Below are 22,605 nucleotides of genomic sequence, written 5' to 3'. Positions count from 1 at the left end.
TGGTGCGTAGAGGGAAGGGGCGTGGCCTCTCATTCTATGAAAAGCATAGAGGGAGGACTGCGGCTTTCCCTTCCATTGGGAGAATAGAGGGGAAATGGGGCGCGGCCACTCTTCAATGGTCCGTATAGAGAGGGTGTGGCCTCTCCTTCCATTGGGAGCAGGGAGGGAGGGGGCGTGGCCTCTAGAGCGAGGATGGGGCGCGGCCTCTCCTTCAATGGTGCGTAAGGGATGTTGCCTTCCAATGGGAGCATAGAAGGAGGGCGGGACGAAGTCTCCTTTATTGGAGCGTAGAGAGAGGGTGTGTCCTCTTTCCATTGGGAGCAGGGAGGGAGGGGGCGCGGCGTCTCATTTTGCTAAGAGCGTGGCGGGAGGGGCGTGGCCTCTCCTTCATTGGTGCGTGAGAGGGAGGGGCAAGGCCTTTCCTTCCACGAGCGCATTGACCAAGCGCTGTGGCGTCACGGCCGACGGGACGCTCCGAGCTACTGCGCACGCGCTGTCGCCTGGAGGCCCGCGCGTTGCCCGGATTTAAAGGGGTCGCGGCGGTCCGGGTAATGGAGGCATGAAGGGGAGGCTTGTGCTCGGTCTGAGGTGGCATCAAGGGGCAAACCGTGCGTGCGTTCAGTTTCTCCTTTCTTTCTGAGGAAAGGAAAGGCCGGGAAATTTCACCGCCACCCTTTTTTCCCTCAGGCTGCCGCGGTGAATGGGGGGGGGGGTTTCCCCAAGCAAGGGTCCCAGTCTCTCCCATGACTTTTTCGGCCTGCCCGTCCCAGGGCTGAAGCTGTGGTGAAGGGTGTCCGGCGGGTGAGCGAGAGGCTTGGCGGGCTTGCCCTTTAAACTCTCCCACCACAAAATGCAGATTTTGGCGCAGAGCAGCTGACTGCCTCAAGCCTGCTCGCTGGGAAAGTAGGTCGGGCTGAGGGTGGTGGAGTTTATTTCTGAATGGCATCACAACGGGGTTGGAAGCTGCTTATTAGTTGATGGCAATTACATGTCTGACTGTCTCTGAAGCTCTCCAAAAAAACCCCCAATGAAGTTTCAGATTTTTATTTCCTCATTCACTTTTTCATACCTTGCTTTTCTCTGCAGTGTGGACCCAAATTGGATCACATCATTCTCCTCCCCTCTATTTCTTCTCACAACAACCCTGTGAGGAAGGTTAGGTTGAGAGCATGTGATTGGCTCAAGGTCACCCAGCCAGCTTCCTTGGCAAAGTGTTGGTTCAAACCTGGGCCTCCCAGATTCCAGTCCAACACCCTTAACCACTATCTCCCTCCCCCACCCCACCAAGTAAAACTACTGAATATTTTAACAGTAGCCCAGGTTAAAAATGACAGTGGTGCTGCCCCAAGTACCATGCAAAAGAGGAAAGTATTTGCAAAATGAGTTTTTGAGGGATAGGTCCCCCCCCCACTGTAGCATCACATAAGAAAGCTAGCTTTCCTTTACAGGCTAGCCTGTATTTTCCACTATTACATTTCAAATTCTCATGCTTGGCGGAGAAGTTGGAAGTGTCGCTTTTGCAAAAATAGGAGTTGGTGAGAATCATATGAGCTGAGATCATCTTCTATGTAGACATGTTTGGATAAATATAAGGAATCTGTTAGCTAAAAAGACCTCTAATCTCTTTTCAGGATTTGTAGTAATGCATTTTGCTTCTTTTTGCTTCTCTCTTTCCCACAGCATTAACAAAACTGGATGCCTTTCCTTTTCAAAGTCTTTCTCTTGCACACAGCCAGGAACCTAAAGAGAAGTGAGAAGTGGGTCTCACTGCCCATACAGACCTCTCAAACCTGCTTTGGTATCCAAAAGTCACTCTGCAGGTATTTGTCATTGAAGAGAAATCACTCTTTGCTTTCGGCTGGACAAAAATACCCGCCGGTTGCACAAGGTTTTGCTTTTCCAGCACCTTTGTACGTTTGCACTTTCAAGGCCCTGTGTGCAGACTCTGAGATGGCAGAACAGAGGTACTGTGTGGACTATGCCAAGCGAGGCACAGCGGGCTGCAAGAAGTGCAAAGAGAAGATACTGAAGGGGATGGTACGCATCGGGAAGGTGGTGCCCAATCCATTCACAGAGTCTGGTGGGGATATGAAGGAGTGGTACCACATCAAGTGCATCTTCGAGAAGCTGGAGAGGGCTCGGGCTACAACCAAGAAGATCGAGGATCTTACAGAATTGGAGGGTTGGGAGGAGCTGCAGGATGGTGAGAAAGAGCTGATTAACCAGCACATCTCAGGTGAGCTATGCAGGAGGGGTTGGTGGCATCCATAATGAATGGGGGTGTTCCCACATGCCCTTCTTTGAACTATTCATATAGTATCAGTGTATGCTTTTTCATGACACCATTTGTTGTTGTTGTTGGGGGTTTCCAATGCATAACACCATTTATATGCATTTGCTGTCCAAATCACTTTAAGAATTGTCTTCTCATAATGGGTAAGGTTCAATGAAAGGAAATGAGAAATAGTACAAAAATAATGGTTCAGAAGTTTGAGTTACGCAAAGGAATGCAGTCAGAACAGCAATTCTCAAGTCTAAACTTTTAAATTCTTGTGATGAGGACAGCCATGTATTTTAGGCCTTCGGTATCCTTTGGGGGCTTGTGTAGACTGTTCTGTTATGTGTTTCTCTCTTTGGAATACTGCACTGCCTCCAGGGAGCTGAAAGGTCCTGTTCTGAAATTTCTCCTTGCATCAACCATAAGACATAGGCTAGCTTGATAAAATAGTCATCCCAGGGTCACCTAGTGGGTTTCATGACTGAGCAAGGACTTGAACCAGGATCTCGCTGGTTAAACCCCCTCCTGGAAGCAATACTGACTCTATATTATCGCTTTTCAATTACAGATGGGAAAAGGGACACACTTGGATGGGAATGTTCGTTTTTTGCAATCAGCTAGCAGTAATTTGTGCAAATGGCATCTATTGTGCAAATTCAGCATCTTTGCATGCATCTGCAAATTCTTAACCTTTTTTCTTCACTCCCTGAGATTTACCAATAATTGGGGTGGGGGAAGACTGGAAGAGAAAAAAACAAGCAGAAAGCTTGAGATGTTTTCAGATTTTTCTCGACAGCCCTGAAGGGCTAGGACCATGTTCCGGAAACATCACCTCTGGTTAACCCAAAAAACCTCTGAACATCAAGCTGTGTGCCAGATTTTGAACTTGTGCACCAGGCCTGTAGGTGCTTATAATATATGTGAAGCACTTGATGCCTGACTTCCTGTCTTTCTTTTTTTTCAGAGCTTACTTCCAAAGTTACAAATACACCGAAGAAAAAGACAGCTGTCCAGGCGAAGCTTTCACCCACTGGACAAATCACCTCCCCCAAGAAGATGCCGGCAGCGTCCTCTGATCCCTCACCTAAGAAATTCTCAGGGTTCACAGGTGGTGGGGTGTTCTTCGTTTGCTCTTCATGCATTGAGGCTTTGGCTCAAACTGTTGTTGAAAATCTATAGCATGCTTGTTGCTGCCACTGATTCAGAGCCTCTCAAAACGAGACATGCGGCTGTTCAAGTGAAGGGAGACACAATGTAAGCTGGGAATTGTCGTGTAAAAAGGCAGGTCGGAAGGCTCTGTTGGGAAATAAACCCTCTGAGGAGCAATCTTTGCACCTTTTCTGTAACTGGACAGGGGAGCAACTTCCTGCATAAAAGTCTGCAGGGAGCCAGATCCTGCTGCAGCCAGTTCAAAAACAACACACACACACACAGACCATTTCTAGCTCTCCTGTCTCCTTATCTCTGAGCAAAATAAATTTTACAAAAGCACATGCCAATCAGCGATGAGTGAGCCGAAAGAGACTGTCTGTTGCTCATATGAAAGATTCCCCCCCCCCCCGGCTCTGAATGAACATTTCACCGGAGTGGAGGATGCTAGTGAGTAATACTGCCAGGAGTGGTGAAAGAGGTGGGGGAGAAGGCACTCTAAAACCACCGTTCTGGGCAGAGTGACTCCCCCTCCATACAAGGTGACTCTCCCTGGAGGCTATTTTCTGCTCCCTTGCATCAATACGTGATTTGGAGGGGAGGGGGACAAAGCCTTCTGATGTATCTTTTAAAACTCAGAGTCTCTACACAAGACCTCTTTGTAAAAGACAGATCAGAAGGCTTTGTCAGTTTCACCTCTCTTCAGAGCCTTCAGTGTGCACTCTTCAAAGGGTTTATTTCCTCTTCACCTCCTCTTTAAAGAAAAGGTACAAAGATTGCTCCTCAGGGTTTATTTCCTGACATAACCTTCCTATTTGTCTTTTTACACTAACATTGCATCTCCCTTAACTTGAGCATCCTTGTGTAATGCGTCTCATTTAGTGAGACTCTCAGTGAGCTATGATTAGTGTAGTGATTTAATTAGTGCAAATAGAAAGGAAGGTGTATGCTCCTCTCAGGCCTCCTAATGTAATTTTGGCAGCTGATTTCCTTCCCTTTCTTCCTCAGCAGACACTTTTTGATAAAACAGAAGACTTTTTAAAAATCATATGTTTCTCAACTCCTGGATTTGCCCTGTGTTAATGAGCCAACAAGGAGGTGCTTTGGCTAATGGCAGAGCATGTGCTTTGCACATGCACAAATCTCCAGATTTAGTTCCAGGCATAGAATCATAGAATCATAGACTTGGAAGGGGCCATACAGACCATCTAGTCCAACCCTCTGCCCAGTGCAGGATCAGCCTAAAGCATCTCTGACAAGTATTCTCTTCATAGGCAAGCTGGAAAAGGTCCTGAAGACCAGCTACCAGACAGAGCCTTATATTCTGAAGCTGTAATTGCAGGACACACTAGGGTGGTGTGAGAAATATATCCTGTGTATTTAAGGAAGCCCTTGAGTTCAGGTGGTCTACTCATAGGAGTCTGCCTGCTACATCTCTGCCTGAATTACTGTTCTGAGCTAACCTCTTTCCAGTCGGGATGGAGACTTGTGCAGGGAACAGGTTCTTTGGAGGGTGACTAATCTGTCTCCTGAATGCCTTGAATTCTTTTGTGTCCATTTTTAATTCAGAAGAAGCATAAACCTTGGATATTAGACACTTTTGCTTTATATTTAACTTGAGAATGTTAACAGTTGAAGAGAAGCATAAACAAATGGGGGAGGGGGCAGAGACGCAAGAGCCGTACCAGTTTGGGGAGTCTTTTACTGATGCTCAGCTCTCTGCCCAGCTAAGCCAGGCAATTCTGAGGAAGCGGCATCCAGCTCTACCCACAAGTCCAGCCTGTCTGCAGAGAAGTGTGACCCAAAGCATAAGGATTGTTTGTTGCGGGAATTCAGGAAGCTTTGCGCCATGGTTGCCGACAAGCCCAGCTACAACGTAAAGACCCAGATAATCCAGGACTTTCTGCAGAAGGGAACTGGGGGAGGTGAGACTGTTCCTTACTTTTATGCACCTGGGTGAATGTACTACGTGTCTCTTCCACCTGCTTTAGCTTACGATTTAGTACTTTGAACCACTCCCTAAACATCTAATGTTATTAGTTGCATTGGCACTGACTTTTGTATAACTATGTTACAAAAGGTGGACTTGTATAACAAGCCACGAATCATTGTTGTCTAAAAAATAAGTACCAAAAGGCAACTTGGAATTGGACGTGATGGAGCTAAGTGCAGTGCAGTCTCTAAAATTGTACAATCTTAGTTACTTCTTAGCTGTGTATTTCTGTAGCAAAGCTCCCTCGTGTGTGCATGAGAACATTCGAGTAAAGCCCTCTGACAGCTGCACACACACACACCCCTTTGAACTCTGCTACAGAGGCTTTGCCAGGCATTTGCAGTCTTAAAAATTAGAACCTTCCACGCTTCATATTCTATTTGTCCTTTCTGTTTCCATCTCTGCGGCTCTGTCGTTCAAGAGCTTTCTGGGTTTTCAGTAGAGATGCTGTCCCACTATGACTTTAACCGTAAGCTTGTTTGCTTCTTACCAAAAAAGAATTTCAGAAAGCTGACAGTGAGTTTAGTTTGAGGAAAAAATGTACTTTTGAGATGTATAAATCTGTTTTTAAAATTACCACTGCTCCCACAGAAGAAACACTTTGTGTTGCCTTTCCACATAAATGTAATAAGGCAATAGCTCCCTCGTGCAACATAAAACGGAGAAGCACCTTCAAAACTATACCTGTGTGTTCTGCAAAAATTGTATTTTATCATTAGTGAGCTGGTTTTTGAAGGGGTTTACTTTTTTCCCTGTTGCAAGAGAGCGCAACAGACAGAACAAAGTGTTAGAAACTGTTTCAAAGCTAGTTTTTTATGTGCCCCCCCCCAAGTTAAAACAGCCTTAGGTTTTGACTATCAGAGTCCTACTCTGATGCCTATTTCAAGTAATACCAACACCACCACCCCCGCTCAAGATCTAGACAGCAATTTGTCATAGGGGGATTTTTAAAAAGGAGTTCCTACATTTTAGTTCCAAGGGCAGACCTCTAGGCAAGTAGCGGCTTTGAAGGCCCCCTGTGGATTTGAAGCTAGCATCCTTGTTATGCAAATATGGAATAAGCCTGTAGAGGCCAGACTGGGTCTCCAGCTGCTCATGTGGTGTCAAACATCTGCCCCTCTTCCAGATGGCTTCCATGGGGATCTCTATCTGACAGTGAAGCTGCTGTTGCCTGGGGTCATTAAAAGTGTTTACAACTTGAACGACAAGCAGATCGTAAAACTCTTCAGCAGGATCTTCAGCTGCAACCAGGAAGTCATGGCCCGTGACCTGGAACAGGTTAGCAAAGGGGAGATTAGATCATTGGCTAGTTATTCTTCCAAGTTATTTCCACTCTGCAGCATAATTGCTTTCTGCAGCCGCCACCCACCCCCCTGTTTTCTGCAGTATGGCCACACTCGCATCCTCTGCAAGCTCAGTTTAATTCCAGCTCTGTCACACACTTCATAAAGCTTTCCCATGATGGCTTGTTTGGAAGGTTCTGCTTGCACAGGGAGCAGCGGCTTATTGCCTGATCAGGGCTGGCTCATGTTTGGTCACATAAAACAGAGTAAACGTGAAGCTTTCCTTACGGAACTGGGCTGTCCACCGTAGCCCTTTCTCCTGACAGGCAGAAGCTCTTCATTATAGCACAGAGGCAGATGCTGGAAATGACCCTTTGTGCTTAGCATCTGTCCTTCATCTGCAATATGGGAACGAGTAACACCGACCTGTTTTATGGGGATGGTGCGCACATAAAGTGCTTTAAACATTAGAAAGAGTTATGTGGATTGCCAAGTATTCAGTGTGTCTGATTTTAGAACCTAAACATTCCTTTATGAGCTGTTCATCCCTCGTTAGTTGCTTCCACCATGTGGCTGTTGCCTCTCCCTATTGTCAAAGTGTAAACTGTGAGTTCCTTGGGGCAGACGCTTGTCTTGTGTGTGTCCTTTTGTTCTGTAAAGCTCCATCTACATTGCTATATAACCATTTTCTAGCTCTGACTTCTATCCAGCTGCTCTCTGTAAAAGTAAAATGTCTCTTTTATCTTGCCACAAACAATAAATGCACCATCTCCCTGCAGTGCTGGCCTGCCCATTTGCTTGTATCCCAGCAAGCCTGCATACCAGAAGACTGGTTTTGAACTTCCTTGCCTCTCCTTTTTACCGCAAAGCAGGAGCCAAAGGAAACGATAGCTCTTTCTGGTGTCTTTCTGCCCTTCTTACTTTTTCTTCCTCCTAAACAGGGGGACGTTTCTGAGACGGTGCGGATCTTTTTCGAGCTGAGCAAGTCCTGCCCTCCTGCTTCCAAAAGCCTCCTGACGATCCAAGAGGTGGATGAGTTTCTAACCCAGCTCTCCAAGCTTACCAAAGAGGATGAGCAGCAGAGCTTGCTGCAGGAGATCGCAAACAAGTAGGCAGACACTCCCTTTTACATTCCAGCTTAAGAGGATCTAAGCTGCCCATTTGTCTAAGGTCATGGGGGCAGGGGGCACGCTGTGAGTCACCTTCTCTGAGATGGGCCTGTAATGATTTCAAGTAAATGGGTGCATGTGTCTTTAAATGCTTGGTTTGAGCTAGGTGAAGAGTGGGGGTGAGAGAGGGAAGAGTGAGTGTTCCGATTGGTTGATGACTGAGAGTGTGGGCGGAGGGAATGCAGTCTGAGACTGGGAGAGGGAGAGAAAAGTGTCAGTCAGAGGAAAGCAAGCTGGCTGTGTGCTGCCTGAGTATACTGAAGTATTTATGACAGAAATATAACCTGTGTGGAACCTGAACTGAGCATGTTTGTGAAAGGACACTCAGTCAGGGAAAGGGAGGCCAGCTGTGTGCTGCCTGAGCAGGTTTCATATTTTTGTGAATGAGAGTCAGAGAAAGAGAGGCTAGCTGTGTGCTGCCTATATTTGAAGTATTTGTGAGGGACTATTGAGTCTAGTGAAGGAGGCTAACTGTGTGTGAAGCCTTAGAAGAGATCGGTGTGAATGAGTTTATAGGAAGTAACTTTAAGAACTAAGAACTACTTTTATGAAACCAATACGCTTCTTGAAAAATAAACATTTATTTTGTTTCGTTATATCCCAGTGTAGCTGTCATTGCTATATCCCATTCATATCCTCAGGGCCACATAGAACCACGAAGGAGCCTGACGCTTAAACACGTTACCAAAGGGGAAATTTGAATACAATATTTTGGAATAATATATTCCTGGTGGCAGCAAACTACCCAGAGGGTGTAAGGGGAAGACTAAAAGAAAAATCTACCCCAAAGAAAGTACAGGTCATAACATGGCCCTTCTCTGTTGTGGTATCTTGCTTGTGGGACTTCTTCCCTGTAGCTAGTGCTGATGATCAAATCTTCAGTTTCCGACTGCAGTGTTTTTGGTTACCTAGGACTCTTGACTCTTGTTTGTCTGACAAGCTCTCTCTCTGTCTAACGGTTTTAGGATGTTAGCAGTATCTGGTAAACGTTCCGATAGTGACTGCTTGTTTCGAAGAAACTCTCTGCTGCGGTTTTACTATTCAAGTTATTTTTCCTTCTCCTTTACTGTTTGAATGTCACCTTACAGTACAATTATTTGTCATTGGCTGCATGTTGATCTTTGATTCTGCCCGTCTTATTGTTACACTGTGTTCTTACTGTATTCTTCTTAGCCTGGAAGCTGCCTTGAAAGTTCCCTTAGTTTGTAAGATCAGTATATGAATATTTTAAATAAGTAAACTGAGGGAGAACAAGACATCTTCAAGCCTCAGATGTGCTTGCAGTTGCAGCACATGCCTTCCTTCCAAGAGAGGGCCCACTTTATGAGTTGAAATTTACATTGAGATTAGTGCAAAGGGCATAATCCTACTCAGTTCTCTAGTTTCTCTGTGTCCTGCATTTCCAGCATAATGACTTTAGTGCTGTCAGGAGTTGTTGGAGAAAGAGCACACTGCAAACTGAATTACCTTTTGCCATCCAAATCACATTGATCCCAGAATCCAGATGTGATCCCAGGTTTCCCTGTGTTCAAATGCCCCATGTACTGACAAGACCACATGAGAACTTCTCTTCTTGCACCATTCCACTGAAGTTCCTCTTGGAGAGCTGCTACTGGTCAGAACAGACTAATGGTCTGACTCAATATAAGGTAGAGTGCTAGGTGTTGCTGGCACATCTATGGTTTTAAATACTTACTAGTCTTCTCTGTCAACTGTGTTTTGGGGTTTTTTTGGGGCACCCTAATGTCCTAGCTATCCTGGCCTTTTAAAAATGATTAGCTCAATTTCCCTTAAGATCTTGAAGGGCTTTAATTTTTGTTGGCTGTCAGAAGGGAATTCCTGTATCAGAAACATCATCTGGTGATCATAACTACCTAAAAGATAGAGCAGAAAACTAAGTGGTCACCAGATGACAAAGGCATTTTCATTATGTGGCTGCTCATGATTAGCCATTGTGTAACACCAAAGGAGTGCAGCGTTTGTAGGTGGATTTTGAAGGAGCTACTCCCACCATTGGCCAAGATGCTTTAGCTTATGCGCCGCAAACCCTCTAATCTACCTACCTCTTGTGGACTGTAACAATACTCATTTGTTGCTGGGTTTCTTTTCCCTTCTGCACGAGACAGAGCCATTCACAGACCCACTTACTGAGCAGCGTTCCTTGTCTTCCAGGTGCACAGCCAATGACCTGAAGTGCATCATCAGGCTAATCAAACACGACTTGAAAATGAACGCTGGCGCAAAGCACGTGTGAGTACGGCCTTGCCATAAAGGGACAAAAATAGAACCAAAGAATGTGCAGGCTTGATTCTTAGGAAAGAAACCCTGTCCGTTTTCAAATGATCAAAACCGATTACGAGGGTCAGGGGTGGGAGGAGGTGGAATTCCCTAAAATAGTCACAGATGAAAGTACTGAGCTATACTTAAATAACATAATTGTGTATTAAAACCTTGCATCCTTTTTTAATGGTGGGTATTGTTGGCTTCCTTGAGGGAGAACCGCAATTGGGTAACAGCCAGAAAGATTGTGCTGGTCTTTGCCCTAAACAAATAGGAGGGACACGGAGAATTCTCATTTCTTTCCTCTTACCACTCTCTCTGTATGAAGTCTAGATGCCTTGGACCCAAATGCCTATGAGGCATTCAAGGCATCACGCAACCTCCAAGACGTGGTGGAGAGGGTGCTGAGGAACCAGCAGGAGTCCCAGAAGGTGCCAGGCCTGAAGAAAACCCTCAGTGTGCAGGCCTCACTGATGACCCCTGTTCAGCCTATGCTGGTAAGGGACTACTGTGCCTCTTGACAGTATCCTTCTTGGGCAAGGTTTAGCCGGAGGTTAATCCTGAATGAATGAGCGGATGAGCTGAACACATGCCATTGAAACTGATTAGTAGTTTGCAGCCCAGCTTCAGTACTTCCAGGTTATACCAGTTGGCCTATCTAACCCATTTCACTCTGCTTTTCAGCACCCCCTCCCTTTATGGCTACCAAAGCAGCTTTCAAATTACATATTTCAATTAAAGGATAGATGAGAGGCCTTTAGCAAAGAGAGTTCTCTGGGAGGACTTGGTTCCGGTTTAACAGATGCCGCCTGATCATCTGTTCCCCCTCTGGCCCCATAGGGTATCCTTCCATTATGCCAGAATCAAGACATCATTGAAGAGAACCACCACCTCTAGCCTGGGTAGGTTAGAGGGAGGGAACTGATAATCGGAGCTGGATTCAGGCATGATGGGGGAATGCTTGGATAGCAGACCCTCTCCAGGGTCTTTGAGCAGAGAGTGGTCTCTTTCTCAGTACACTCTTTGATGGCCAGTCGATCCATCTCTGCATCTCTTTTTGGTCCATCTCTTTTTATATCGAATTTGAAGATTACTGCATCATAAAATAGGGGCTGTTTTTTCTTCCCCTTTTTCTGTAAGGCTGAAGCATGTAAGTCCATTGAATATGCTATGAAGAAGTGTCCCAACGGGATGTACTCGGAGATCAAATATGATGGAGAACGTGTCCAGGTGCACAAGCAGGGAGATCACTTCAGCTATTTCAGCCGCAGCCTGAAACCAGTCCTTCCTCACAAGGTACTGATTTAGAAAGCTTTTTTTGGCTCTTGTCTTTCTACTTGTAAATAACAATGCCAAAGGTAACATACAGTGCTTTAGAAAAAAAGATGCTAAAAATGCCCATCATGAAAGACACACAGAACAGGTTCGCAGCCACTCCCTCCTAGCCAAGTTAAAGCTTTCTACTTCCTACGCCCACTAGGTGGACTTAAACAAGATACTCTGTCTGTGTGCCCCAAGACCTCTTCTCCCCGTTCCCCTAGCAATACAGTACAGAACTTCTTAGGTTTTCTTGTACAAATTACAGAGAAGCTGTATGAGGTAGATTCAGAGTATTTACTCTGGTGTTATATAAATGCATCAGAAATGCACGTTATCGTGGGTTTGTTGGGATGATACCTGTTTCCTTAAACCAGGTGGCCCACTTCAAGGACTTCATTCCCAAGGCTTTCCCAGGAGGGCACAGCATGATCTTGGATGCAGAGGTCCTTCTGATCGACACCAAAACAGGGAAGCCGCTGCCTTTTGGGACTCTCGGGGTGCACAAGGTATTGGAGCATAAGAAGACTTCTGTCCCCTTTGATTGATTTGGTTGGGTAAATCAGGCTGCCTTTGGTTGCAAAAAGCATGTGGCAGTGTATCTTAACAAAGTGGAAACTTGTTCCAAATACAACAGCCAGGGTTTTAATAGGGGCCTGTTGATCTGATCAACCGCTGCTTAGAGATCTTCACTAAGTTCCAGTTGGTTTGTAAATGCAATGCAGAGTGCTAGCTTGTACTTTTTAAAAAGGCTTTTAAACCAGTGTTCCACCTGCTTCTGCATAAGCATGCTTAAGGTCCGTCAAGGCCTTGTTTTGGGTTTCCCATTTTCCTGAATAGCCCTTGTGTCTGTGGTTGGACCTAGACTTTGAAGTACCCTCCTTGTCCATGTTCATTAGCTGCCATGTTAGAGATGCGCTTTCTCCAAAAAGTTTAAAGTCACGGACAGGGGGGTGTTCAGGGTTTTGGTTTTTTTTAAACCCTTTCAATACTTAACAAACCTAAACTTACTTTACAGGTTTAGGAACTTAAAACACATCATATAAAACTTGCTGTGACCTGTAATTCGTGACATCAGATGTGCCATGGTCCCTATAAATATAAGAAGAAAAGGCATCCCACTATATTATAGCAAAAAAGTGCCCACATCCCATTAAGCGGGGAGTCAGAAGAATGAACATCTGGATCTCTGCAGAGTTGGGCTTTTAGCAACAAGAAAGTGAGCCAATTACCTCTAACTGGAGGGTGAAGGAAAGGTGCTAGTCAGAGCAACAGACTAAAATCTGTTTTGTTGAAGGCAGGTATGGATCTGAGGAACCCAGGAAAGACTTGTAGGATCAGGGGGTAGAGAAGAATCTCTCTACTACGTAGGCGAGGCATCCTAACTGGAAGCTTTATATGGGAACAGGAAGAGACTGTAATCAATCGTGTTGGGAAGGAGTGGAGCAAGACCCGGAGCCCGTTGTGCTTCCCAAGGAAGCCTGTTACTTTCCAAAGGGGACGGACTTTAGCCCAGTTCTGGGAAGCTCTATGACTTAAGTACATTACCAGTGGCTGCTGACTCCTATCTCCATTATGTAGAAAGCTGCTTTTCAAGATGCCAACGTCTGTCTGTTCGTCTTCGACTGCATCTACTTCAATGATGTCAGCCTGATGGACAGGTGGGTGTGATGCTTTAGGGTGTTGGTGAGAGAGAGATGTCTATAAAAATGGCCCTGGATCAATCAAGTGCCCTATCCTGCTTGGTCTTCCACAGGCCCCTACGGGAGCGCCGCAAGTTTCTCCATGACAACATGGTGGAAATCCCCAACCGAATCCTCTTCTCAGAGATGAAGCATGTTACAGTAAGATCCCATTTTGGATGGCAACTTAGATGCGGAGGCGCAGAGAAGCTTGGAAGTGTGCTAGCAGTCCCCCACATGCACACTTTTTTAGTGTTCCCCAGATTTCATTGTTGAGTTCAATCATCCTTTTTCAAGTTTCTCAGACAAGCTGAGAATTCTCAGAAGTGCCACTATGAGCCAGTAGGAAGAGGCCATTCCCTGCCATCCTGCTCCCCCCCCCCCGCTAAGAAATAAGCAGACTCTAAACCTTGCTGCCTTAACCAGAATCAGCAGCATTATCTTTAGCCTTCAGGAGCTGGAGTAGTACAGCAGCCAACAGAAGCAGTGGTGACCCTGGCTCAAAAATCTAGCCACTGCTACAAACTCACTAGGTGCCTTCTGGCAAGCCACTCTTTTGACCACAGCCCACCATCAACACTATGGGGATGAGAACACCTATCCATTTGAGAGGGCTGCTGTGTAGAAGTATCATAATACAGGCAAATTGAACATAAAGTGACAGCCGCCTTGGTTTTGGTTTTATTTGGAACAGCATATCGAAGAGGAAGAGCAGTGACCCCCAAAAAGCAGAGTATCCAAAGCTGGGTAGAGTAAATGCTTGGTGAGCTCACAGTCCCAGGTTCAGTCTCTTGCATCTGTGATGAAGAGGATCCTGGGAGGCAGTTGTTTGGAAAGACTGCCCTCTTCCCAAGACCCTGGATATCTTACTGCTTGCCAGAGTAGACTGTGCTAGCCCTAAGGGTTGATGACCTGATGATATGAAGGGCTCCGAGGAGCTTTTCTGTCCAGCATGCGTCATTTGCAGAAGATTTTATTTATTTTGTTATTTATAGTCCACTTCAAGGCAGATTACACAGTGTAAATCAACACAATCAGCGGCTGGTATATTCAACACAGTATAGATTGCAGAGATTTGAGTGGCCATGGTAGTTGTCCTCAGACTGAACTGACATCCAGATGTTGGAGATGAAAAATCATGACACTTGCAAGTTGGGGTGTGACTACAGTTTATGCTGGGTTATCTGAGTGTACCTTTATAACAAAGCCCTGCTAGAGACAGTGGCAGTAAATGAACTTGAAAATCTTCTTTGATTGTACTAGGTTTCCTCTTGCTCACTTTTGCCAAAGAGCAAAACAGAAAAGCCAAGAGCACTAGTCACATGCCTCTTCCTTCCTTTTTAACAATAGTCAACTTTGGTTTCTTTCAGAAAGCTTCAGACCTGGCCGATATGATCAACCGAGTCATCCGCGAAGGGCTGGAGGGATTAGTGCTGAAGGATGTGAAGGCAAGTGGGTGGACTTGCTCTTTCTGTGGAGGCCACATTGAAGGCACTCGTGTGTACACCCTGTTACTGCTGTGTCTGCACAATGCAAGGCTGGGAGGCGTCTTCCGTTCCACTGCAGGACCTGCCCCTCCTTTCAGAATGCTTTATTTACTGTTGTGTGTTTTGGCAAGACCTAGTCCAAAGTTGATGACGCTTTTGTTTAACATCTCCACCTGCAGGTCCTCTACTTTAGGGGGGTCTCAGCTTGGATACTAGCTCCCTATGCCCACTTGCCTCACACTGAGCCTAACGTGTTCCAAGTACCAGGCAAAAACTTTTCTTTACTCAGATTTTGTTGTTGCCAAGGTTCTTGAGTGGGTGGGAGTGGGAATTACGTTTTTTATTTTTCTGCTGCAGCTGTTCTGTTATTGCATGTTTTTATTTATTGCTTTAATTGATTTTTATTTCTGTGGGAGCAATCTCAGAAGCCAGTTAGTGGAGAGATGCTCTGCAGAATATACTTTTAAGGAAGAAAATTAATTCTGGCTTGGCTAATTATTAGGGAAGTAGCCTGTCCTCTTTACCCTTCTGGATTCAGAGGGCTTGAGGGGCATTGCCAGTGCACTTGGAAGCATTTTTTGTGTGTGAATTAAGAAAAATGATTTGCTTTTTTCTTACTGTTCTTGTTAAATACAGCAGAGCAACTCCAGATAAGACAGATGAGATTTTAGAGCGTAACTATTACCTTTCTGATTTCCTTCCCACCCACTTTTCATATGTTTCATATAGAGTATCTATGAGCCAGGAAAACGTCATTGGTTAAAAGTGAAAAAGGATTATTTGAACGAGGGAGCAATGGCCGACACAGCAGATTTGGTGGTCTTGGGTGCCTTTTATGGGCAAGGGAGCAAAGGTCAGTATTACAGCATTTGAAGGTGGGGATCCCAGAACAACCTTTTTCTCTTGAGTTCTGTTTCTAGACCAAAGGAGAACTCAGAAGCTTGCTGGCAACTCTCCAATCCTTTGGCTAGCCCTAATAAAGGGAATACCAGCCTGGCATAGTGGCTAAGAGATCAGAAATTGAAAGACCTTAGTTCAAATCCCATTCTGCCATGAAATGTACAGCAATCCTGGACCAGTCAGTGTCTCTTGGCATAATCTACCTCCCAGGGTGGTAGGAAGGATAGAAAGTCTGTACTTTGAGCTCCTTGGACAAAGGTTGCGATTAAAAAGTGTAGTATAACATCTGTCTACTGCTTCTGCATTTAATGCAAAACATTTATGAAAGTATGGTTTAATGTTCTCAGTGAAAGTATACCAATTTGGGATGCTGACTTGCTTAAATTCTCTCCTCGTATCCAAATCTTCCCATAATGTCTTATTGGATTGCTGATGTCTGACAGATGCAAAGACAAGCAATCACTGTGATTTATGGCAAGTATATTAATAGAATTAGGTAATACATAAGGATCATATGTAATTTTATTAAGTATATATATAGTAGCCATAAATCACACTGATTGTTTGTCTTTGGGTTTGTATACTGTGATCCCAGTTGTTTTTTCAAACTGTTATTGGACAAATATGGCCACCTTCTTGTGGCTGTTGGAGTATAGGCAGTGCAAAGAGTGCACCATGTTGCCAAAATATTCTCTCTGGAATTGAGAGAACAGAGCAAGGGAAGGTTTGCTGTCCCCAGAGAGATTCATCAAGGCTGAAAGATGTGTCCAGTTTAAGCTTTCGGGTGCACAGGCTGTCTCCTACTTCTCTGTTCCAGGTGGCATGATGTCCATTTTTCTCATGGGCTGTTACGATCCTGACAGCCAGAAGTGGTGCACGGTGACAAAATGTGCTGGCGGGCATGATGATGCTACTCTCGCTCGACTGCAGAAGGAGCTAGACATGGTGAAGATCAGCAAGGTGCGAGATGTGTGTTCCTTAGAGGTGGAACACGTTTCTGGTGTCCCTTTGTGGGAAGGTGCAGTGGGTGAGTGGGTGGTCAAATTTGATCCAGGCATCTCCAAAGAAGGGGTCCTCAGTAGTAGGTGTTGGGGAAGGAGGAACCTTTCTCTTCCTGGGGCCCTGGAGAACGATTGCCTGTCTGAGAGTCTCTCTACACGAGATGAATTACACAAGGACGCTCAAGTGAAGGGATACGCAATGTTAGCCGGGAAGCCAAGTTCTAAAAAACAGATCGAAAGGATCTGTCAGTTTCACCTCTCTAGGGCTAGCAAAGATCACTGCTCAGAGGGTTTGCTCATTTCCTCTTCGCCTCCTTGAAGGCTCTGTCAATTTCACCTCCCCTTTGGGGAGGCAAAGAGGAAATAAACCCTCTGAGCAGCCAGGGCTCTAGAGAGGTGAAACTGACAGAGCCTTCCGATCTGTCTTTCAAAACTCTGCTTCCCAGCTAACATTGTGTCTCCCTTCCCTTGAGCATCCTCATGTAATTCATCCCATGTAGAGAGACTCTGAGTGGGTGTTTCTGAGCCAGGTGAACCAATATCCTTCCTCAGCATCATGTGTCTACTTCCGTGTGTCCTTCCCTCTGTAGCTACTTTGAAAGCCAGCAGTTCACACTAGGATTGGGTAGGGAGGGGGAAGCCAGATGCTCGTCCAACACTAACAGTTGCACCACCTGGGAAACCCTGGTTCAGTTCCCCAGTTTGGCTGAGTGACTTGGGTCTGGCCAGTCACACACACACACAGCCTACCCTGTCTCTCAGGGTTGTTAGGATAAAATAGAGAAGGGGACATTATTGTGAGCTGCTTTTGGATCCCCAATGGGGAGATAAATGTGGTATAAAGGAATTAAATAAATAAGAATACTACAAATTGGCAGTTAGATGCAAACTCTTTGGCCTCTGCTTAGGGCTGCCTGTATGAATGACTAAGAAGATGTCTTGTCTACGCCCAGCTACTGAGTGGGTAGTCGAGGAGACATTGAAACAAGGAGCTTCTTGGTTTATGCCCTTCTGGTTGGATCCAAAGCACCACCTGCAGAATGATGCAGGTAGAGCAGAACACCCCCTCCCTTTCTTCAGCAGCTGACTGAGTCCCCTGACAGTCTGCTCCTGGGAAATCAAAGGAAGGACCATCAGGAAACAGTGCATGGAGCAAAGCAGGGATGTGCAGGGGCAGGAGTGGGAGTGGTAAAAATCACTCTGCCCTCCTATGTCAACAGAAGTTCTGTTTTGCCCATAGTATGGCGCTTTTGGGTCCCACCATTAGTCACTGTACCACATCAACTTCTGTCAGGCCAGCTTCTCACCAAGGTTGGTAAACCTGTATATGGGCTGCCCAGTTCAGATGGCACTTAGAAGATAGCGATGGCCTCTAGCTTAGATGCCTTAAGAAACAAACTTATAAACCAGCCATTCAGTGGCTCTCAGCTGTGGTGGCTCAATGAAACATACACTACTTCTGAACATGAATCAGTGAAAACCAGTTGCTTTTTGTTTTGGGGGGCAACAAGGAAGGAATGGGTGCTGCTTTCATCCTGTGGACTTTCAAGAGACATCTGGCTGGCCATGGCTGTGAATAGAACGTAAGACTAGATGGACCCTTTAGGGTCTTCCTTTTTGTCTCAAGAACGAGCAGCATGATTCTGACTGGCCCCAGTCATGCAAGACCTCTGCTGGCCAAGCAGTTGGTGCATTTGAATATATTCAGATCTCTGCGGTCTCCAGCCACCTGCAGTCTTGCTAGTTACAAAGTCATACCCAGGGAGGTTCGGCATGTTGAGTGGTAGCTGAGTGTCCAGGAGGTGCTGCGACTCTTTCGGTGCAGGGCTTGGGGATGGAATGGTGCCGGATCACAAAAGTCTTGGAGCAGGCTTTGGCTTGGCTTGGCTTGTCCATGAAGCTTTGGGGCTGTGTTGCTGGTACGCTGAAATAATGGGTTGCGTTATGATTATTGTTGTTTCTCACACCAGCGTGCATTCTGCTTCCTAGGATCCCAGTAAAATCCCAAGTTGGCTGAAGATTAATAAGAATTATTATCCAGACTTCATTGTTCCTGATCCAAAGGTAAATTACCGGTCATGTTTCTATCTTTCTCATTCTCCAAGGAACACAGGGTAGCTTATACACTTCTCCCCTTCCTCTGTTTTATCCAACAACCCTGTGAGGTACGTTAAACCAAGAGTGAGTGACACTAATAACTTACACTCTCTTAGAAAGCACCTGTGTGGGAGATCACCGGGGCTGAGTTTTCCAAAGCGGAGGCTCACACTGCCGATGGGATCTCCATCCGCTTCCCTCGCTGCACACGCATCCGTGATGACAAAGACTGGACAACAGCTACCAACCTCCCACAGCTCAAGGCAAGTCTGCCACTTTGCCTCTAAACATGAAGGCTCCCTTTAGCCCTTCCGGCTAATAAATTCCAGGAGGAAGAGGCAGCCTAGGAAACCCAAGCAAAAAAAGCTTGAAAGAATGTCCAGGAATGAGTTTGGCTCAGGCTTTGGTGGATCTCCAAAGGAGGGAGGGAGTTTCATAATATCAGGACCGCAGGAGAGAGTGCCTCCCCTCTTGCTTGGGCAGCAGTCCTTTATGTACAGATAGAATAATCTGGTCATGGTCAGCTCTTGCATGTAGAAGGGACCCAGTGAGGAGCGGCTATTCCTTATGTTGCTAAGAAGCGTAGGATGGGATGCTGAAAGCTCAGATCTGCAGTTCCCCTTGCTGCTAGGCCCTTCTAACAGGGCACCTCTGCTGTTTGGTAACAGGAGTTGTATCAGCTGTCCAAAGAGAAGTCAGACTTCATTGTGGTCGCCACCGAGGAAGACAACTCCACAGCTGGCAGTAGTGGGGAGAACGAGGGGCTGGGCAGATCTTCCACTCCTCAGAAAGCAGTCAAGCAGCCCTCCAACAAGTCGCCTGCGAAAACCAAGAAACCTGAAGGTCTGGAAGGGGTCTTGTGGCTGAGGGGAGCACTAGAAGCTGCGTTCAGAGAGGGGTACCTTGTTTGGGCCTAGAGCTGAAGAGTGTTCCTCATTGAGTTTTGCAGAACGCTTGTGGATCCAGCCATAGAAAGTAGTCTCAACTCAGTATGGATTCAGGATGCTTTGAAAGGGGTGGAGGGAGCAGTGTGTGGAACAGAACACCTCGGACCACTGATCGATCTAGCTGAGTGCTCTAAACTGCTTGATTATTAAAGCGTTTCTCCTTGCAGCTAGCAAACCCGCGGGGAAGTCCCCTCTGAAGAAAGCCGAGGAAAGGCGGGGAGAGAAGAGGAAAGCGCCTGAGCTGAGTGAAAACAAGGGAAAGGTAAGAGGAGCATGGATCCCTCACACCGGATGATCCCGAATCCGTTCTTTAAATAAAGTTGCAGGTTCTGGGAATGGAAGCCCCTGGTTGTCTTGTGTTAGAATGAATCTGACATGTGCACAAACTTAATGTGGTGGTTTGTTGGGTTTTTGAGACGTAAGATTTACAGCATAATCCTAAAGAGTTACTCCAGTCTAAGCCCATTGAAATCAAAGGGCTTAGACTGGAGTAATTCTTTGGATTGCACTGTTAAGTCTGGTTCTTAAACTAAGTAGAAACCCTAGAATAGAAGAGTCTGATGCAAGCAAAGTCCCCTTAATCTCGCTCCGGCTGCCTCTCTGTCTTTTAGGTGGAAATCTTCTTACCTCCTTTTGGGCCTGAAGGGTAGACTCTTGATTCAGGGAGATCTGGTAGATGTAAAATTGCTTAAATTCTGAAACTACAATTATTTAGTGCTTGCGCGGTGGGAGAGCACTCTTGAACAGGACTAGAAAACGTGTGCCATCCTTGACTGCAAGACAAAACACGAGCCTGCACTTTCGAAGCAGATGTTCATGGCGCTCGGCTGTTGACAAAGATAGCAGTGAACAAACAGCATCTTTCCTGGGGGCGAAACACAAAAGGAGGGCAGGCATGAAACAGCCTGCCTGTGTGCTTGCAAAGGTATCTGGATGGCCTTTGTTGGAAATAAGACTGTTGGGCCAGATGATCTCCTTGGTCCGATCCAGCAAAGCAAACCTTAGGCCCATCATCCAGTAAGTTCCCCTCCAGCAAAGCTGGGCCCGAGTGCGCAGAACTGGGACCAGCCAGTTTCTCAGCCCAGCTGCTGTTTTCTTACAGCACTTTAGTGATGCAGCGGAAGATGCTCAGAGCAGCAGTTCCAGCTTGGGCGCCAGAGACTTTAGCACAGATGTCAGCACAGTTGGCTAATCATTAGAAGACTGACGAGAAGCCGGTTGCTGTGGTTTTAATACAGTGTGGAGCCCTCCGCACTGCAATTCTTACAAGATAGTATGCGCGAAACAAAGATGTTTATTAGGCAGAAATGTAGTCACTCTTCCTCCTCTTGCACAGAGATTGTATCTGGGGGAGGGAGTAGCACAAGAGAGGGCCCCCAACACAGATCCCAAGTTTCCCCCTCCAAGCAAAACTTTCTGGAAGGGCCAGACAGTTCTCAGTTCTCAAAAGCTGCCCCAGATGTTTCAGGGTCTTCGAGACAGAGACTTGTCTTTTTTAAAAAATTCTGATTCTATTAATTGGGAACCACCAGCTTCTTTTATGGTTGTTGTATTCTATAGTGGGGAAACATTTCTATACTAAGTAACAACAGCAACCACCGCAACCTATTTTTACTTATTCGTTGTCCTCCGTTCTGTTTTACTACCACTACCAGCCGATAAACTGGTACAGAATTGCACGTTTTCCCCAACCTTTTACACGAGCTAGTAAAAGTTCAGAGCTTGTAGGCAGAAGGCTGACACCTCTTTCTTGTTTTTCTTTCTTACTCACCCGTCTTGTCTTCCACCTCCTTCCAACACAGCAGACTCTGCTGGACATATTCACAGGGGTAAAGCTGTATCTCCCACCCTCTGTGGAGGATTTCAATAAAATCAGGCGCTACTTCGTAGCCTACGATGGAGACCTGGTCCAGGAGTTCGACACAGCCTCGGCAACGCATGTGATGGGGGACGTGGATGAGAACTTGGAGGCCAGGCACGTCTCTCCGGACTGGATCTGGGAGTGCATTAGGAAAAGGAGGCTGGTGGCCCCGTGCTGAAGACTTAGCTGGGGGATCTTAGCGAACTAATGGTTGGTCAGCGTCTCTTGCCTGCTTTCCTCCAACAATGGCTGGGAACAGCTATTTTTAACTCCAAGGACTGTGCTGTAATTTTTAAATGAACACCTTCCGGAATGAAATTCGGAACTTCGGAGATGACAATATGGAAATGAATTGAAACGCTCTATTTTTACCTTGTGGAAGTTGAAGATTGGATCTTCTCATTTTCAGCACGCTAGTGGAGAATCAAATGTCCTGCTCTGCTGTTCTTGGGGATACTTGATTCGGACAGGACTGGATGAAAAGCTTGGGGGTGGGGCGCTGTCATTTGCCAATCGTTGTGTTTTGGCCGTTTGTATTTATGCTGCCAAAAAAAACCCCTCCCACTATCGTAGTTCAGAGGCCAGGTCACTGGTTACATACAGCTGCATAAATGGATGGTGCTACAGTTGTATGCTTGGCATTGAAGGATAACTTTCTTCATCGATTCTGTATAAATTCTTTAAAATGCTAATCCTGAAGCTAGTAAGTATTAAGGTGTTGTTCTTAAGGGTGAGTCAAACAACTTCAGCAAGAGGCTTGAAACAAACGGCCTCGACCTCGAGGAGCGTCTGGATGCTCTCAGTCCTGAATGGCCCTGTCGCCCTTCCCTCTGTCCCACAATGTCTGTTGGGTTGGGAGTGGTCATATACATGGCATTTTCTTAGCGGTTTTACCATTTTCACAGCACAACCTTTTAAAAATGATTTTACTATCTCATTTCTAGGAGACCATGTGATTTAGCAGTAGATGTTGCAATGGCACCATTACAAGTGCTATATCTTGCCCCCCATGAAGACCTCTGTAGCAGCATCAGTTGACAACAGTGACTAAGAGGAAGTAGGCATTCATTCACCCTCTTTGCCTTTATGGACATGGTAAAAAGCAGCACTCAGACAAGAGAGGGTTCTGTGGGTTGGAGTGTAGTCACGTACAGGGCTATT

At 46.0% G+C, this 22,605-nt stretch overlaps 1 protein-coding gene across 4 annotated transcripts; it reads left to right on the top strand.

The window, feature by feature from the left end:
* The first annotated feature begins 500 nt into the window (after positions 1-500).
* On the top strand, positions 501-22,143 carry LIG3 (DNA ligase 3). Of its 4 annotated transcripts, none has more exons than XM_055001873.1 (20): positions 501-548; positions 1,681-2,236; positions 3,243-3,386; positions 5,155-5,352; positions 6,547-6,698; positions 7,645-7,811; positions 10,045-10,122; positions 10,481-10,649; positions 11,293-11,448; positions 11,847-11,978; positions 13,051-13,130; positions 13,226-13,313; positions 14,522-14,599; positions 15,368-15,491; positions 16,356-16,498; positions 18,529-18,603; positions 18,753-18,899; positions 19,305-19,479; positions 19,751-19,845; positions 21,386-22,143. In XM_055001873.1, exons 2-20 carry the CDS (start codon positions 1,696-1,698, stop codon positions 21,620-21,622), a joined length of 2,979 nt encoding a protein of 992 aa, XP_054857848.1. In that variant the 5' UTR covers positions 501-548; positions 1,681-1,695; the 3' UTR covers positions 21,623-22,143. The 4 variants fall into 4 exon arrangements, with proteins under 4 accessions (XP_054857848.1, XP_054857850.1, XP_054857847.1 ...); XM_055001875.1 differs by having other exon boundaries at positions 525-608; positions 21,389-22,143; XM_055001872.1 differs by having other exon boundaries at positions 525-608.
* The last annotated feature ends 462 nt before the right edge of the window (positions 22,144-22,605 follow it).

The sequence above is a fragment of the Eublepharis macularius genome, chromosome 17, assembly GCF_028583425.1.
Source record: "Eublepharis macularius isolate TG4126 chromosome 17, MPM_Emac_v1.0, whole genome shotgun sequence".
In the NCBI taxonomy this organism is placed as follows: domain Eukaryota; kingdom Metazoa; phylum Chordata; class Lepidosauria; order Squamata; family Eublepharidae; genus Eublepharis; species Eublepharis macularius.
The sequence above is the reverse complement of the archived record's forward strand: the minus strand, read 5'-3'. Positions and strand labels throughout refer to the sequence as shown.